Source organism: Chelonoidis abingdonii, chromosome 9 (genome assembly GCF_003597395.2).
Source record: "Chelonoidis abingdonii isolate Lonesome George chromosome 9, CheloAbing_2.0, whole genome shotgun sequence".
Lineage (NCBI taxonomy): Eukaryota > Metazoa > Chordata > Testudines > Testudinidae > Chelonoidis > Chelonoidis abingdonii.
The window spans coordinates 29,768,220-29,787,688 of NC_133777.1; the positions used below are offsets into that span (position 1 = coordinate 29,768,220).

General features: G+C 41.5%; 2 protein-coding genes across 3 annotated transcripts in view; both read right to left on the reverse strand.

The window, feature by feature from the left end:
• Window positions 1-19,469, reverse strand: part of SEC14L5 (SEC14 like lipid binding 5) — a 982,653-nt gene that overhangs the window by 851,239 nt on the left and 111,945 nt on the right. The window lies entirely within an intron of this gene.
• ALG1 (ALG1 chitobiosyldiphosphodolichol beta-mannosyltransferase) overlaps window positions 1-19,469 on the reverse strand; it is a 34,047-nt gene that overhangs the window by 12,665 nt on the left and 1,913 nt on the right. Inside the window, 8 exon segments of the mRNA XM_032770702.2 lie at window positions 2,008-2,010; window positions 2,107-2,118; window positions 5,450-5,488; window positions 6,298-6,419; window positions 11,971-12,081; window positions 15,633-15,722; window positions 17,315-17,463; window positions 19,354-19,457. Of these exon segments, the coding sequence (XP_032626593.2) occupies window positions 2,008-2,010; window positions 2,107-2,118; window positions 5,450-5,488; window positions 6,298-6,419; window positions 11,971-12,081; window positions 15,633-15,722; window positions 17,315-17,463; window positions 19,354-19,457 (630 nt within the window).

Sequence of the window (19,469 nt, forward strand, 5' to 3'; positions counted from 1 at the left end):
CTCTTGGCCGTCGGAGGGATCGATGCTGGTGCCTGCCCAAATATCTGATCTCCGCTTTGGCTGAATAGTTCGTGATGAAGGGCAAGCGACCATCGTTGGTGCATGAATGAGAGGAATGTCACTAGCGGGATCCTCCACTTTCGGCACATCCGTTGGTAGATTAATGCTCAAGCCACCTCTGCGGGAGCAAATCTGATGAGGGCTGAAGTCATAGGGGCGGGCAGAGGTCGAAGTGCGCACGCCTCATCTGGGGCAGGAAGGAGGAGGAAAGCCGGGGACCAGGGGGCGTCCCCTGAGGTTGTTGTATTCCAGAGCATGGCCGGTTGGGGGTGCTCTGGGTCTGTGACATCAAGGCAACATCGTTGCCGGAGGAGGAACTGCTGAGGTGGCCTTGGCATCGAGCTCACCAGAGATTCTCGCGCGGGAAAGGATGCTTGGCTTGATTGGTACGCCCAGGAGTCCAGAAGGACACTGCTGGCTGGTCCGGATCTTGCCCACAGCCATAGAGCAGCGTGTCTGTCACGAGAGCCGGAAAGGTGTCTGGAAGGCAAGGCGGGGCAGACATCGTAGACTGGTTGTCGAGTGACGGTCGTGCTGGGGGCCGGTGCCGAGTCGAACCGTGCCGAGATGGGACCGGGACTACGACAGCGCGTGCCGGGAGGTCGAGGGATCGGGTTCGCCGCGGTAATGATGGACTTGTCGGAATGCGGTGCCGAGAGCCAGAGCGACGTGTGAGGTAGGTCTGTAGATCGGGACTGACGTTCCTCCGCGAGTACGCAACCGGCGCCGAGAGTAGGATCGGCCGGGACTCGCGAGCGCGTCGGGATGGCGACATGGCGTGAGCGGGATCGGTGCGAGATCTTCGATGGGACGGCAGCCTATCCAGTGATACGAGAGATGGAGGTTGGAGCTCGCTGGCTTTTGCATAGAGGCAGCGCGAGCGTGCGGGGGCTGAGGAGTGGGAAGGCTCAGGTGAGCGATCAGGTCCGCCGTCGTGAAAGGTTTCTGGCGTAGTCGGATCGTGAGCTCTGACCACGGACGTGGGGGAGCTATCAAGCACGGACTCGACGGCCTATTGCCGGCCGGAGTCGAGTACGGAAGCACGGTGCGGGCAATAGTGGTGCGTTGCCGGCACGGTTTCCTGGCTCGGATGCGGTTCCGGGGCGCCACCGAGGAGCTTCGTTTCTGTCGCGAGGTGAGCGAGCGCCGCGGCTGGCGCCTCGACGAGGACTTTGTGCGCGGTGCTATGCGTACGAGCTTGTCCCGTGCCGTAGAGGGTGGTTTCGTGCGGTGCGGTCGGTGCGCGGAATGCCGGACGTCAGGCGGCTCCATTAAGGAGCTGCTTAAACGGGAGTCCCGCTCCTTTTTTGTCCCGCGTGTTTGAAAGGGACTTGCAGATGCGGATTCTCCGTCAGATGTGGTTCCCCAGGCACTTGAGGCAACGTCCGTGGGGTCTGCCGTTGGCATCGGGCCGACGACAGGCGAGCACTGCTGAAGCGGGAGAAGCCGGGATTGACTGGGCCGAGCGCGATGAAAAGGAGGAAGAGAGGGAAAGTAAACAGAAGGGGGAGTAATACTCAGCCTAGACTTATATACACTAGTTTACAACTATACTATAATATTAACTTTAACAAACTACCCAAAACACTAACTAACTATAGAACTTGTAGACGGGTGAAACGCTGGATGTGAGTCAGTCGCCGGCACTCCACGGGTTCCAACGACGACACGGCGTAGAAGGAACTGAGGAGCGGCGGGTGGCGGGATATATAGTGCGCAAAGGCGCCTCGCAGGGGGCGGCCTGCCGACCCGCGGTGTGCTAGGAAAATTCTTCTCACGAACGCACGTGCGCGTGCAACCTACTTGGAATGAGATGAGCAAGCACTCGTGAGAAGAACCAGTTGGTCGGCAAATTAGTGCAAAATATTTCATTTATTTTTCCTTACTTAAGAGAAGACAATAAAAAAAAATATCAGTGTAAGAGTCAATATATGGGTTGTTAATAATTATCTCTCTAGCTATAGCACGAACGGGAATCAGACAATTATCCCGTAAAAGTGTACTGTTATCAGACTACACAAAAGAAGCTGAGATTCATGCATTGACATACTTCATAATCTGCAGAACAGATAAAGTCATTTTGTTTATTAGCAACTCCTAATTTAAAAATAATTCTGAGTGGATCAATGAGAACTCTATTTCCAGTAGTCTACAAAACCTTAGGAAATAGTAATCGGGGAAATTCCACATTGGGGAGCTTGATTCTAATTTTGGGCCTCTTGTAACGCCATAAATGCAAGTGAATAATTCTTCACAAGGGACAGTCTATCAGAGTGGTACCTGTTGTGTATCAGCAAGCTCAAAAGAACGAGTCAAGCATCAGTACTTGTTGACCTTAGAGCTAACAAATTTATTTGGCATACAGCTCATCGTAAACCCACTTCATGGAATGGCATGCAAGTGGAAATCGGTGGAACATGTATAACACAGAGACGAAAAGGGTTTGTGCATAACAATTTTAACTAGACAATAATTAAGGCGGCTATGTTCTTCCTTTCAGCAGGTGGGTAGTGATAGTTTAAGAACGCTGATAGAAGGATCTTATTGTGTTTGTTCTCTGAGGAATGAGCAAACGCGGTTGTTATTTAGAGCTTTGGCTGTAGACAATGGATGTGTGATGTGGTGTAGATCAATGATCTGGATGAAAGTGGAGGCATGTAGGTAAAGTTAGCGGTCAGGTTCCCAGTGTAGGGGGGTGTGATGTGACATCGCTTATTAGCATGTAGTGTCCAGGAATGGATTCTTGTGTGGACTGGATCCGGGGGGAGGCTGAGTTTCATCCAGATGACATACACAACCATGTGTCTACAGCCAAGCTCGAAGATACAACCTCATTTGCTCTAATCCTTCAGCCAGAGACTAACGTACAAGATCTCTATAAGCGTCTTAAACTCAGTTTCACAGCTGAAGTGAGAAACATTGAAGAGCCAGAGAATAACTCAGACGTCACCTACGCTGGACCAGGCCCAACAAAGAAAGGTAACATTTACACCACAGCGTCAATTCACCCAATTAACTAACCAGTGCATCACAAGGATCACACTATCCTGAGGAGTGATCCTCACTCTCATAGTTGGCAAGACAGGCTATCCTTGCTCTACAGCACAGTCCCAACTGAAGCAAAAACTCAACAGGCACACACAAAAGAAACATAACCCAGAAACCTATCCTTTCAACAAGCCCATTGCCAGCTGCCACAAGGGACCTGCATCATGGACATAATCACCCGCCTCCCCCCCGCCGGCCCGCCCTCCCCCCCCCGGGCCGGCTCAGCAACATCAGAGGGTCGGTACTTGCACAGCTACATGCTGATATATGCCCTTTCCCCCCATCATGTGCCATCAATGCTCTGCCATGTAACGGGCAAACAGGACAGTATCCTACCAGAAAAAATGGACACAAAATCACACATCAAGAATTATAATGCAAAAATTCATCGGAGAACACCTTCAACCTACCCTGGATCCTCACTGGCCGATCCAAAGTCCCAGTTCTCAACAAAAAAAAATCTTTTCCAGAAACAGGACCCAAGAGAAACGCAGAAATGGAATCTTTTGCAAACTGGACACATTAAATAGGCTTGAAAACTGATGGGATGGTGAGTCCTAATACACAATAGTAAGAACTATTTCCCCATGCTAATTTCCCACTACTGTAATCACCTCTTCTTGTACTGTTTTGGACTAGGTCATCCTGATTATCACACAAAATGATTTTTTTCTCCTATGATGATAAAAGCCACATTATGATTAGTCTCATTAGAGTTGGTATGGCAACACCCATTTTTTCACGTTCTCTGTGTGTGTATACATTATATATATATATATATAATCTTCCTATTGTATTTTCCATTGCATGCATCCAATGAAGTGGGTTTTAGTCCACAAAAGCTTATGCCCAAATAAATTTGTCAGTCTCGACAGTGCCAAAAGTACTCCTTGTTCTTTTTGTTTTCACAAGGAATCACCTAGCCCTCTCTGAAACATGCCTGATACTTAAAGCAAACAGTCTATGAGGTGTAATCAAAGGTGTTTGCCACCCACAACACTGCTGGGCCAAATTCTGCTTTCCTCCCTCCATACAGATAATCCCATGGATTTCAAAGAAGGAGCAAGACTTTTCTTTTTCCAAAATAAATTTAAAGCTGATTTCGTAAGAGCTTTTTTTAAAAATATGAATGTTGACATATTTCCTTTTCTATGCTATTTAAATACACTATATGGACATTATGCTTTTAAACGTACAGTTCATAAAATCCACAGTAACTCCACATTACCCTGTGACCACTAATAGCTGTTTCTTGTTAAGTTAAAAAACCCAGACATAGATTACCCAAATTGCTTAATGCAGGTTCCCATCTTTCTTGAAATCATTTCAATATGTATTTGAAACAGTGTGTGTATGTGTACATGTTGTGTAACAGGGTGATCTGCCTCATTAGCTGCAGAACTTGGATCTAAGCCAACAATGATTACAGGATGAGCCCCACCTGAGCCAAAGTTCCCCCAAATCAATGGCTTATTGGGCTGATGTGGTTAAGGTATGTCAGTTTCACAGCCAAGGGTACACAAGGGAGTGATATGGCCAGTATCATGTCCAACTGCCTTTGACAGCCCTAACCTGGTGGAACAAGCAAACATTTTACATCTGAGTGAACAGGAGATGGCCTTTCAGTGGGAGATCAAGTGCAATTTGAACCCACAACCTTCAGACCTGTAGTCAAGCCCCTTAACCACTCACCCATTGAATCTTACATCAGGTAATTCCCAATAAAGGGCAGCAGTGGCTGCACTGAAGGGGAGGTGCTCAGGGAGGCTCCAGCAGAGTCCTGGGATTTGGGACTAAGACTCCAGCCAGGAAGGGTTAGGAATAGCCTGCTAAAACAGGAGAGACCCTGGGCAAGCTAGGAAAAGTGCACAAAAGCTCTCCCAGCAAGGAGGCCTGGGAGTAGAAAGGAAATGTTTGTTTAGGGGACTTCAGTTTGGGGCTCTGAATGATTTTCTGTGACTAAACCCAGGTCTGTCTGTGTAAGGAACCTTTTGAGGGAGAAATTATTCAAAAGGCACTGCAAAGGCACCCCTGGCCACAAGAAAGAGCTCAGTAAGTGGCCACGCCACTACATGATGTGTACAAAGTAAAGCTGTAACCCACTTTATCAAGGGGTTAGAAATATACTTCCTAACGACAAAGGTTTTAATTGTATCCTGCATATCACTATGATCTTAAGCTTTTTTTTTTTCTCCCACACTGAGAAACTACTCTGGTCCTTAAATGTATTTGAATTGTCATTTGCACATGAAGGCACTGTTTTTTGAAGAAGCTCTTAATTGTTAGAACACATCCATAATAAGACTCCTTAAATAGCCAAAGGAAACTCCTTGATACTTACCTTCTAAAGCTTTTAAAAGAATAGAAAAATCTTCATCCTCTGAAAAAGAAAGGTTTATTAGTGACACTCATAGCATTTTCAGCTGTAATGCCTTAGTCTCTTGAAAAGATACCAATTGTGACTTTCCTCATCTTCACTGAAGTGACTAAATATACAATGTGCATTTACTATGATAGGTGCGATAAATGTAATAAACAAAAGCCTATAACTCTCATAGTTTTCCTACTTGCTCCATTTAATGGAAAATTTTCCAACACTTACACAAATACTAAAGCCAATCAGCATCTCAGAAGCATGACATTTCACTGTCAATTTTATTAGACATTATTCCCCAATTAATTCTAATTCAAGAAGATGCACACTTCCATTCTCAACTGCGATACAGTAGATTTTGTTCCAGCTTTAGACCTTTTAATAAACAAAATAATTATCTTAGTGCATAAATATGTAATAAATGTATCGGGAAATGAAAGACAAAACATTTGAACTTATTAGAGACATTCCAGAGCACCATGCATGCATATTTAATGTACTTCTAATGTTAGATGATAGTAGGACTTGTTTCTCTAATCATTCATGGAGCTCAACATTTACCTTATAACTCCATAATTAAACTAAAAATTTCAACGGATTATGGTCCTCATATATAGACACTGAGATAGTCCATACAGCTGAGCTGCAAATTCTTCCTGTTAATCAAAGAAATGTATACAACTTTGTTTTTGCTGCTTGTAATGCCCTATATCAGAGCAAAGCTTATGAATGGGGGAAGGAAGTACAGCTCTAATTTTTATCAACTGTTTAATGTAAAGGTATTATAAAGGAATATTAACAATTTGATTCAAGACCTGTCCAGCTGGTGCTGCTGATTAGAAGAGCTGGTCTTTCTTTGACTTGTGTTACATTTCCACTTCTGATGTCTAGTTCTGTAAATGCAGACTTCTCAATATCTGGATGTATGGAGTCTGTTCTGTGTAAACAGGATTTAAAGAGTACAATTATTAATTCCAAAACAGACTACGTAAGGATGTGCATGGATATAATCAAATACTGTACCAAATGGTATGAATTTTACAACATTCTGGTTCCAAATTTGTCATTCAACACCTCTGGGGCTCATTCATTTTGCTAAGTGAGCATCTGGGTATCATGATCATGTGACTCAGATGATTCTTTTCCTAGCTATCTCAGATATCACAGCTATACTACTTCCGAGAGTGTTCCTTTGGCAATTTGTGAAGAGTGTTTAGCATGCCTTCCAATTCTCCACTATGTACTTGATTTACTTGAAGATGATGGTCTATATATAGTGCATTTATTCAAACATACATGGAGTCAATTCATTCTGCACTAAGGATTTTAACAAAGAAGCTGGACTGACTGTCCTGAGGATTTTTTAAGCCATTTCTCATGGTACAGTTGTTGTCTGCCATGATATTTATTACATGCAGTGTAGCTGTAGCCATGTCAGTCCCTGGATATTGCAGAGACAAGGTGGGTGAGGTAATACCTTTTATTGGACCAACTTCTGTAGGTGAGAGAGAAGCTTTCGAGCCAAACAGAGCTCTTCTTCAGGAATATCTTGATGGCTAAAAAGCTTCCCTCTCTCAGCTACATAAGAATGGCCATACTGGGTCAGACCAAAGGTCCATCTAGCCCAGCATCCAGTCTTCCAATAGTGGCGAATGCCAGGTGCCCCAGAGGGAACAAACAGAACACGTAATCATCAAGTTATCCATCCCGTCACCCATTCCCACCTCCTGACAAACAGAGGCTAGGGACACCATCCCTGTCCATGAACTTATCTAGTTTGTTTTTGAACCCTGTGATAGTCTTGGCCCTCTTAACATCCTCTAGCAAGGAGTTCCACAGATTGACTATGTGTTGTGTGAAAAAATACTTCCTTTTGTTTTTTTAAACCTGCTGCCTATTAATTTCATTTAGTGACCCCTAGTTCTTGTGTTATGAGGAGTAAATAACACTTCCTTATTTACTTTCTCTACACCAGTCATGATTTTATGACTATCGTATCCGTTCATACCATTTGGTACTATTTTATGACTATCATATCTCCCTCTTGTCTCTTTTTCAAGCTGAAAAGTCCCAATTTTATTAATCTCGCCTCATATGGTAGCCGTTCCATACTCCTAATCATTTTGTTGCCCTTTCCTAGTTTCAATCTATCTTTTTGCAGATGGGGCGACCACATCTGCACACAGTATTCAAGATGTGGGCTTACCATGGATTTATATAGAGGCAATATGATATTTTCTGCCTTATTATCTATCCCTTTCTTAATGGTTCCCAACATTTATTTGCTTTTTTGGCTGCCACTGTACACCGAGTGGATGTTTTCAGAGAACTATCCATTATGACTCCAACATCTCTTTCTTGAGTGGTAACAGCCAATTTAGATCCCATCATTTTGTATGCATAGTTGAGATTATGTTTTCCAGCATGAATTACTTTGCATTTGTCAACACTGAATTTCATCTGCCATTTTGTTGCCCATTTACCCAGGTTTGAGAGATCCTTTTGTAGCTCTTTGCAGTCTGCCTGGGATTTAACTATCTTGAACAATTTTGTATCATCTGCAAATTTTGCCACCTCACTGTTTAACCCTTTTTCCACATCTGAATAGGACTGGCACCTGGGTACACCACTATTTACCTCTCTCTATTCTTGAAAACTGATCATTTAATTTCCTACCCTGTTTTTTTTATCTTTTAACCAGTTACAGAAGTTGGTCCAATAAAAGATAATACCTCACCCACCTTGTCTCTATGATATTTACTATGGCAGACATCCCACTAACTGATGAAGAAGAAACCTTTTTAATTCATGATTTTGAAAAATCTGAGATTTATATGAATGATGTCCCTCTTTATGAGGTACCCAGTACATGACATTTAGCTCACTGGGAATTTGGCAATTTCCAAATTTCTTCCTTTTGATTTTCTAGCAAGGGACGCTTCAGTAGCTTTGTCTGTAGCTTTTTACACCAAGACTCGCATTAACCTCAGTCTAGCTTCCCCATATCTATTTAGGGGCCTTATATCAAAGTCTGTACTTTAAACCAAAGAGCCTCATGTGTATTCACCAGATGAGTGAAACCTACGTGGACAGATCTCACTCACTGAAAGTATCTATGAAACAGAAGAGCCATTTTTGCCCAGAGATGGAGGAATACAGAAGGTCAGGAATCCCTGAATCTTCATACCATCTCCAAGAAAGACGGTATTGCTACAAGGATTAGTACAGCATGAGAGGGATTAACCTGCAAATTGATGCAAAATTGTTTTATTGTAATAACTTAACATTAAATAAACCTATAACTTATTATAAACCTGCCTTTGCTGAATTTGGGAAGATATTTCCAATTATCTTTGTACACATGGTGCTTGGAGAATAGCTCACATGCTTATGGTTTTGGTTGCATATTTTAGTAAGTGAAATATTCAGGCTAATTAAAGAAATTCCTGGGAAATCCTTGCTCTCTTATAATAATGGACAGGTACAAAAAGCTTCAAGCAAGAATACTGCTTCCTTGTTCATAAATCTGTGCTTATCACCTGCAGGTGCAATTTCAGATGCTGGAACAGCATGACAATTTTTATTTTGCTTGAGTACTTACTCTATATAATTTTTTGTGTGTGATGCTAGAAAGATCTGAATATTTGTTGTTGTGATTTTTGTCTTGCATAGTGTGTTTGGTAGGAATTTTCAATTGCAAATTATGGGTGAATCTACTGTAGACTGCAATCTTGGGAACCACTTGTTTAAAGAGACAAACTTCCAAAAGGAGTGTCTTCTCAAAGAGCAGAACATCCACCCCCTCCTCTCACCTCCTATGAAGCTATTCTTTGTCTAGGACAGGGGTGTCTGTGGCTCCACAGCCACATGCAGCTCTTCAGAAGTTAATTTGTGGCTCCTTGTATAGGCACCGATTCCGGGGCTGGAGCTACAGGTGCCAACTTTCCAATGTGCTAGGGGGTGCTCACTGCTGAACCCGACTCTTCCACAGGCCCTGCCCCCACTCCACCCCTTCCTATGCCCTCCCATGAGCCTCTCACTTCTCCCCTCTGCTCTCACACACACACGCCGTGGCCTCCTGCACACCATGAAATAGCTGATTGGGAGGCGCGAGAAGGGAGGGAGAGGTGCTGATCGGCAGGGTTGCCAGTGGGTGGGAGGCACTGGGAGCAGGGGGGAGCTGATGGGGGGCTGTTGAAGTATTACTGTAGCTCCTTGGCAATGTACATTGGTAAATTCTGGCTCCTTCTCAGGCCACCCCGGTCTAGGATTTCAAGGAGACATGTAGCATCTGCTTTATCCAGGCCACAAAAGCTAAGCCAAGAGCCTCTCTAACTCCCACTTCTCTCTTTTCCTTCTGAGGAAAAACCTCAGTTTTAAACCCACAGCAAGAATTCTAGAAATATTCTTATTGAAAATTATTTCTTTTACAGGCACGCTAGAGTCTTCATTCATTTTACTCTAAGGAAAACATGTATAGTTAGGAAATGTTTTAGTTACTTCTAACCCTGTGTTTCCACTAAAGGTGAAGACCTTCGTTCCTTAGAGGCTAAAGATGGCATAAGCTCCTTTTGCTGTGTTTCTTCACTAATATTTTGTATCCAGTTGCAAGCATCTAATGTACTAGCTTTCTGATGCCACTGTTATGTGAATAGTGATATGTTTTATGTATCAACATGGAATCAAATGACATTGTTCTAATTGGTTACTAATTTAACATGCCTTATATTCCAGTGGTTTCTTGTATCTATACTAATTGGGAAATTAGTTAATTTCCTTAACAAATCAAAGACAAGAAACACATCTCCAAGGATTGTTAAGAAGAAACAATGCTTTGAGAGCTATGTGAGTCTAAATACTCTAAAAATCACTTATGTTTAAAAAGACTTTTAAATGTAAAAGACTTATGTAGAAAGGAGGAGTGTTTGGACTTATCTGAAACAGAAATTCATCTCTTAGTAAACCCTTATAGAATTAGAGAGATCTCAGAAGATGAACTAAAAAGAAAGACTTAAGACCCCATCTTTAGAGAGAGACTGGAAATTTCCCACCACAAACACAAAATAATAGGATAATGAAGTTGAAGATTTACAATGCTGTTGCATATGTATTAGCAGACTGCATATTCAGGAGCTGAAGATTTTACCAATGTCATCCCATGAAGGTGCTGAGCCAATGAAAGTCTGCTAACAGCTAATATTTGGATCCTGCCACTCCCCTGAAAGAGGTGCATCGTCTACCTTCAATGGGGCTATGGAAGGACAAGAACATACATCTTTCTGAATTGAGATACCAATTTGGCACATTCATCTCAGCTCTTTCAAGCAAGCAAATAGCAGCAATAAGGCAAAGAAGCCATAATGCAACATCAAGAAGTAACCTTCCAGTCTAGTATCGTTTCTGCAACATGACATCACAAAGACTTCAGCATCACTGGTGAGATGTTTGCAAAAGCACTGCCAAAGGATTAGATTTAAATTTTTCTTATATTATTTCAACGTGCTATTTAAAGGTTATTATAGCTGAAGGTATTAACACCAGATTGTTCATACTATATACACCTGGGGTGGAGAAAACACATAACCATGACAAAGAGAGAGAAATAGCGGGATTTATTTTTACATTCAGATTGCTACTATTCATTAGTTTGCCTATCTCAAGACCAGTCCTTGCAGTGTGAGTTGATGGGTTTATACAAAACACTGCCTTCTTATTTGAGAAACTGTTGAATAGCTTCTTTTAAGTAAATGAGTTAATATTTTCTCTCTTTTCATAGGACTCAGTTAAGATAATTTACCTCTGCCCATTTATAAACTGTTTAGGTTACCCATAATAAATCAAACAGGATTCATCAACCCTTAAATGAAATTTCCTTGCCCATCTATAAATTGTTTTAGTTACCAATGTACACTAAGACAGGACTCACTACTGATTTTGGAAAATAATACACTTCAGTCTCAAATTATGTAGAGTGAGTGCCCCCAAGAGGGAGGACCGACCCTCCAGAGTAAAATCTCTGATGAAAGGTCTCCACAGAGAGATGTACAGACTGACTGACTTACTTGTGTTGTTTTCTCTTTTTTTTTTTAATATTCAAAACTAAATTGTGGGTATCTTGCTTGTTTTTAATTGTGGTGTCCCCTAGGCATGCTAAGAATCTCATGTGACTAAAATAGTGGGCGGGGATCACGTCTGTGGATCCGCATTAAGAAAAACAATTATTTAGATTTGGCCTATCACTTTTTGTATCTCTGGACTATAAAGGTATAGTAACTTTTGGATAAAATGATTTGGTATTTGACATCTTAAGAACACCCCATTCCCACTCCACATGCACGTGGAATCATATCAACAGGATGAGTTGCAGTCAGTTAACGGGGAAGAAGCATCACAAGCAGGAAGCATACACTCAGATTCTAAAATAAGTGTGCTGGCCTATCTTAGTTCAGTTAATAAAGACTGTCACTGCGTCTGTTACTTATACATACCCTCTTTTAAATGGAGCATAGTCTTTGGCAAGTTTCATGTACAATTTATGCTGAATTTCTAATGGTGTTTCCTTAAAAAAAGAAGCTGGCTTGTCATAGAGGGTTATTGCTCTGCGGTGAAACAAATTCATTAGTCAAATAAAAATATATATATAAGGCAATTAAAAGCATCAATAAAACAAAACAATTAATGATCTAATTCTGAGAACTCTTTATATTTTAAAAGCTTTTTGGAATAGAAGAGCTATAGTGTTGGGCACTTCTGCCACCCTAAGGATGTACAAAAGAGCACAACAGTGCCCCAAAGCTGTAAACAGTTAAGCAGCTGCATAGTCTTTACGTTAATGTGACTATGCATAAAGTTAAACACATGCCTGTATCTGCAGGATTGGGGCCTTGCTCTCTAAAGAAGGAAAAAGATCTATTGAATTTTTTAATGCTTTTCAAGGTGAACTTTTAAAAAAGTCCCATGTTACTCCTGGGGGGATTCTGTGCCAAAAAATTCAAAATTCTGCATATTTTATTTGTCAAAATAATGCAATATAATCATACCAGTTTCAATTGTTTTGGTAATTTATTTAAACTACAATACAGAAAAAAAAGTCACAATAACTATTCAGCATTTGCTAAACATATGAAATTTAAGTTACAAACACTTGGTAACTAATACCCTGCATTCCAGTTATAATCCTGGATTTTCATTTAAAATACATTACAGCACACCAAACATCAAAAAAGTAGAATGCCATTTTAAATTGCTCAGACTTCCACGCATGGAAGTCATACAGTTTTGCTAATCATTGTCCTATACCTGGCTGGGTACTTTGGGAAGTGCTTGGCTCTGATTCTTACGACATTTTATTGACCGCTTGGTAAATGTTTTATTTGCCTTCAAAGGCTTTTTTTTTTTAAATGGGTAAGTAAAATAAATCATGAGCTGTAATAACCCCATTGTGCCACTTTGGCACAGGAAAAAGTGAGAAAGCACATAGACCTTCCTAGCTGAGGACGCTCTTACTGTCATTTATAAGACGACTCCTTTTACATCAGTCTGGCAATGTAGAGGCCTTAAAACTTTCACAGGTTTTAAAGCTCCTGGGAGAATTGACTGAGAATGGGAACAGCTAACTAACAATAGGAACAACAGGCATTGTGCTACAGTTCTGCCTCAGAGAATGTGATAAAGTTGCTGTTGATGGTTAATTGAACAACTTTTCTACACAGTCAGGATGCTACATTTGTGCCTCAGTGAATGAGATAAATTAACTCAGGCAGGCTGCTTTATCTGTGCTTCTAGCCCAGGGCTTCTCTTAACCAACTCTTGCTGGTGGCCGCTCTGAGAATTTTTCCTAAAATACTTAATTAACTTTAAGAAAACAAATAAATATGCACATATATATGTGTCCATATCATTGTAATTTATTTATGCAGGGGTTTATTGCAAACTCAACAACAATAATGTACAGTTGTCTCTATTCTTTGTTGGACCTAAACAGAATAGAAACAAAAATAAAGTGCTTCACATGTTCTGATTTGTTTTTAGATTGCTAGTTAGTACGTCTGCTATGCGAAAAGTGATATTTGTATATTTGTTTAATATCACTTTTCACCGCAGAGTTACCCAGCCCTGGCATGCTGGGGGACAAATTAAGCCCTGGATGAGGTGAATAAGGAGGCAGGTGGGCCAGAGGCAGCAGGGGTTGAGGTGATGGCAGGGGGTGAATCCAGGGATGGCACCCAAAACCCTGAGGTTGGGGGACACAGCCCATCACCGCATGGCCAGAGCCTGGCGTCCACCACCCCAGGGCAGAAGCCTGAAGACCAAGCCACACCACCTCTGGGTTGCCTGCTCCTACAGTTTGTGTCTTCAGAAGGGAGCAGGGACCAACCCCTGCAGGCAGCCCCAGGAGAGGAGCCACTGCTTTGCCAACAGCTCCTCCCGCACCCAATCACAGCCCAGGAGGCTGTGACCCCAACAAAAGACCACGGAGGCCGCATTTGAAAAATGCTGCTGTAGCCTGCCTCATGCATAATAAAAAGCCCAACCCTTACATGGCAGGAAGCAGCAGTCGCAAAGAGGGACAGAGTCTCTCTCTCTCTCACTGGCACACTCGTACGCCCGCCCCCAAGATGAGTACGCAGACTGGCAGGCACACCTAGCCGCCGTCCCAGTCTCTGAGGCTGAACAGACGCGCCACCTGGGCTGCTGGGAAAGAGGCACGTGTCCCCCGGCAGACTTTTTGTATGTTTTTCTCTGCTTGGGGAGCACAGAAAAATGCAGGCCATATGAATTCTGCCCCTGGCACAGGCACAGAATCCTCCCAGGAGTACCATGTGCTTATCCAGGGAGCTCTCTCACACACTGTAGCAGAGACAAACCCTAGCTTCTTCATCATACAAAAATTATTTCTAAGCAGGAGGTACAATATATCATTTAAGAAATCTCAAGGAGCGTCAAAATCCAAAACTATTTACAGCAGGAGGATGTTCTGTATTTTGTGACATCACGGGCTGCCCTGGCAAGTGACCGGGAGATGGAAGGTCAATCCTAGTTTGCACAGAACAGATTTTAGCCTCTCTCATTTTGGGCAGGGTGTGACCATCATGGGGCCTCAGCAAGCCAACTCTGCTCTTGATTCAGATGCAAAGGCACACCTCAGGACAGAATGTCCAAGTGCTGAAACCTCCCCAGGCTGCCCTCCTCTGCATTAAAAATAAGAGTTGCTTTTGTACAAAGCTATACGATCTAGAAGACTAAACTACACCAATTAAAAATATTACAGATTTGGCAAGACTACTGCTTATTCACATGTCATAAGGCAGAACTAGGCTTGGCACAGTGGAGCAAATCCTACAAATACGGACTCATCCATAATGCATATATGACACACATAATATAGCCATATAAACTGCAGTATAATTGTCTTTTTAACTAGCCTTATAACTGTGACCAAGAATCTAAGCTTTAATTTTGCAAAATTCCTCAGCCCTTATGATCACAAAAAAACCCTTTCAAAATGTAAAATAATGGTAAATTGTTGCAGTAATGTCTCCCTGGGCCTGCATCTAAAACAATGACTCCACAATGTATTGATATTAAGGCTTGCTGAAGTTGGGAATTCCAATTTCCTCCAATGCTCAAATTTCAATACAAGATTCATCCTTCACTACCACCACTACCAAAAAACTTAGTCACCTCATGCTTGCTTCTGTGCCTATGTGGCTGTCCAAAGCCCCAGCTATTCGCTTCTCCCCCCATCTCTAGCTGTCACTAACATTTAATTCAAATGGCCTTTCAGACTTTCTTTGAGAGGCAATTATAGGGGAGGGACAAATATTCACTTTTATTTAAGTTTTGTGGAACTACTGGGAGGTTTTACAAAGTAAACAACAAAAGGGTAAGAAAAGTTTGGTGACATGTACGTCTACCAACCCTGTATTTCTTGGTCACCTAGTACCAGAAGCACTGAGACAGACAAATAATAATATTTTCATGATGAATATGCTTTTCCAAGTATTAGTTCTGAGTCAGAAAGAAGCTTCTTGGATCCCTGATTATACAGTAAGACTTCTATGAATCCAGAATCATTAGGACTAGCTAGCTATATATCCTCACCTAAGTGAAAATCTATACAATCATTTGTGTAAGGCCTTTGACTTACTTGATGTTACAATTCATTTGTAGATCTTCTTTCATTGCATTAGTCACACAAATGTTGCAGTCAGATAGACGTCCAAAAAGCTTTTCATACCTGACGGAAATTAAACTTCAGTTATAAACCAAACGTCATTCCCAACTAATGAGATTGTGACACTGAATACCAGTTTCTCACCAATGCCTAATCTTTGGAATGAATATTAATAATAATTAAACAATTTTGCCTAAAGTTATCAGGAGCTGTATTTCGCTGTATTCATTTCTCACTTGCCTCCTAACAGATAAATTATGTCTATGTTGATATTGCTCCATTAAAGAGACCTGTATATAGAGCCAACATTCAAGATACATTAGAGTACATGCTACCCACGTTGAGGCTCAGAGAAACCAAAGGCCTGAATTAAATTCAACAGAAGAGACCTACTATCATAACCTTGAAAGATGAGTTACTGGGCAAATCAGCAATACAGAACCAACAAGCAAATCAGAAAGCAATTATAATATGAAGTGTTTAGCAAAACCTAGTCATAACAAACAAGGCAAGATGCAGAATATATTTAAATTTGAGACATGGAACTTATAAGGAATTAATACACCCACATACACTATCATTTTATGACTCCAACCCATCTAAAGAGACCCAGATTACTACTATGTATATGCAGCTCATGCACCGCAGAAGCATGGTTGCAGCTCATTAAGTCTAACGGATGACACTCAATTTCAGAAATAATTAGGCCTCTTAAAGCCTGTTTACACTTAAAATATTACAGCAGCGCAACACACTGAAGTAGTGCTTCAGTGTAGATCACAGTTTCTCAAACAGGGGTCACCGCTTGTGTAGGGAAAGCCCCTAGCGGGACAGGCCAGTGTGTTTACCTGCCCTGTCTGCAAGTCCGGACGATCGTGGCTCCCACTGGCCATGGATTGCTGCTCTGGGCCAATGGAAGCAGGGCAGGGCAGGGCAGGTGGACAGGGCAGGTTTGAGAAACCCTTGTGTAGATAACTATCTGTGCTGATGGAAAGGATTCACCTCCAAGAGAGGTGATAGCTAGGAATTCTTCCATCAACCTAGTGCTGTCTACACAGGCACCTAGGTCTGCTTATCTACATCACCCAGGGACATAGATTTTTCACACTTGAGATTGACTGTTAAATCAACCTAATTTTCTAGTACAGACCAGGCAAAAGTCACCAGGTTTTTTACAACTCTGTGTGTACACTTCACATGCGAACACTAGTATATGTGTACAGACACCCACCCACCCACACAATATTTAGCTGTTTCTGGAGGACATTCCACAATAAGATATAACCATTTTAACTCTTTGTGAAAAGTCCTATAGAATGCAAAAGAAATAACAGAAATAGGAATTGCTCTAAAATTTAACAGAGAACAATATCATTTTCTATAGTTTTCTGGAACCATTTTACAGAATGGTATAACAAGGATAGAATTTTCTATTAAGTTCTGTAGCAAGGTCCAAAAAACCCATACAAAAGGCATTTCCTATTTAATTCTATAGGACACCTCCAAAAGGAAAGTACGTCAATTTTGAACCTAAAAATAAAGTGCCTCTTTAAGGAAACATCTGTCAATGGGCTCCTAACGACTACCTTCCACCTTTTTGTATGCAGTAAACACTATACAATTTGTAAGAGAAAAATAAAGACTTCTATACAAACCACTCTGCAATTTGTACTATAGGGTGATTTTTTCCATGGATCAGACTCATTATAGTATAACCATAGTTGTGCCAATCAATGATCAGTTTGCTTCTTCGTATAAGGCAAACGATCCAGGTAACAGCTATACTAGGCAGGCCTGGAGGATTCTGTTTAATAAATAAAACAAAAAACAGCAGTTAATTATGATAAAATGACAAACTGCTTATTAGCTGACAGAAAAGGAAAGGATTGGACTGACACTGCTTTTAACAATCTCTAGTTCAAATACGGCTCCTGAGTTATGACTTTCGGTCACAGGAATCAGGCAACTACTCAGTAAGGTTGTCATAAACAGATGGTTAAGGGTTAATGTCTTACCTGTAAAGGGTTAAGAAGCTCAGTAACCTGGATGACACCTGACCAGAGGACCAATAGGGGGACAAGATACTTTCAAATCTTGGTGGAGGGAAGTCTTTCTTTGTGCTTTTTGTGTTGCTCGCTCTTGGGGCTAGGAGGGACCCAACGTACACCCAGGCTTTCCCAATCTTTCTGAATCAGTCTTTCATGTTTCAAAATTGTAAGTAACAGCCAGGCAAGGCAGATTAGTCTTATGTTTGTTTTCTTAACTTGCAAATGTGTCTTTTTGCTGGAAGGATTTTTACCCCGTGTTTTCGGTAACTTTGAATCTAAGGCTGTTGCAGGGAGTTCCCTCTGTCTCTTATGAATCTGAATACTTGGAAGCATTTCCATTCCTGATTTTACAGAGATAATGGTTTACCTTTTGTTCTTTCTTATGAAAAGGCTTTCTTTAGAAGAACCTGATTGATACTTCCGTGTGTTTAGGAGTCCCAGGCGATCTGGCGTCTGAACTCACCAAGGGTTTGAGTAGGGGGAAGGGAGGGGGAGTGGTTAATGTTCTCGCTTGTTTTTAACCCTAGGGATTGGGTCTGGGTTCCCCAGGGAAGGTTTTGGGCAAACAGAAAGTGTGCCAGACACTAAATTCTGGCTGGTGGCAGCGTACCAGATTTAAGCTAGTAATTAAGCTTAAAAGTGTTCATGCAGGTCCCCACTTTTTGTACCCTGAAGTTCAAAGTGGGGGAAAAACCTTGACAAAGGTATGTGAAAAGAGCTGGTTAATCTCAGTCTCTAGTGGTCATACATCTAATCCTAACAACTACCATCAAAACTAGCTCTAAATGGCAGCAGAGACACCCAGAATCATTGCTATGGAAACAGAGCTACTTTCTCACTCCTAGAGGTGGTACCTCCAAGTGAAGTTCAAGGCACATTGTTGGGGAAGAGGAGCACTGTGAAGTTCATTCTGCTCTTCACTCATGTTGTATTTGTTCTGTAGATAGAAGCTTTCACCCCTCCATGCTCTCAATTTGGCATCTGCAGCCAACATTAATTCCACTTAGAAAACTGATTTCAACAGGACTATTCACATGAGTAAAGTTAAGTATTTATCTAACTGTTTGCTGGACTGAGACCTTAACAATATAATGAGGGTTAAAAATTCATTTACTTTAAATGTGTGTAAGTAAATACTTGACTGGAATAACTCTACATTTGTATTAATCAACGTGGTATGAATTGTGATTTTTACAAGGAAACACAGAATTTGCAATTTACACTGGTAGACAAATTGTGGTATTGTTCCATTCTCATTAGATTATTGAACACAGATAATTTTGAATTCTATATTTGACTGCTTAAGTCACAATTGCGCTGAGTGCATTAGAATGGATTTCAAATTCTACCCTCAAATATGCAATTGAAAATTGCTTTTTGTAAAGACTCAAGCATCTGTGCTAAATTCAGTTCGCTACAGTTTGTACCAATAAAGTCTGAATGCTCAAAAACCAGTGAAAAAAGTGAACACAAAGGTTGCAAATATATGAATCAAAATTCACATTTGCACAAATTTTTTTCCACTATTCATTCCGCACTAGTAGTTTTATCACCAAAATGAACAGTCACTACGTTTTTTGATGTTGCTGGAAAAATGTACTGCAGTGTGATACAATAAACACATGACTACATATCTACATATATACCTGAAGAAGAATATAAGTTGGATGATCTATCTTCAGCATTGTATAGAACAGCTGTATTGCCTGTGCAATAACTTTTGTAATATACTGGAAAATCTTAGGACCAACTGTAAAATGAC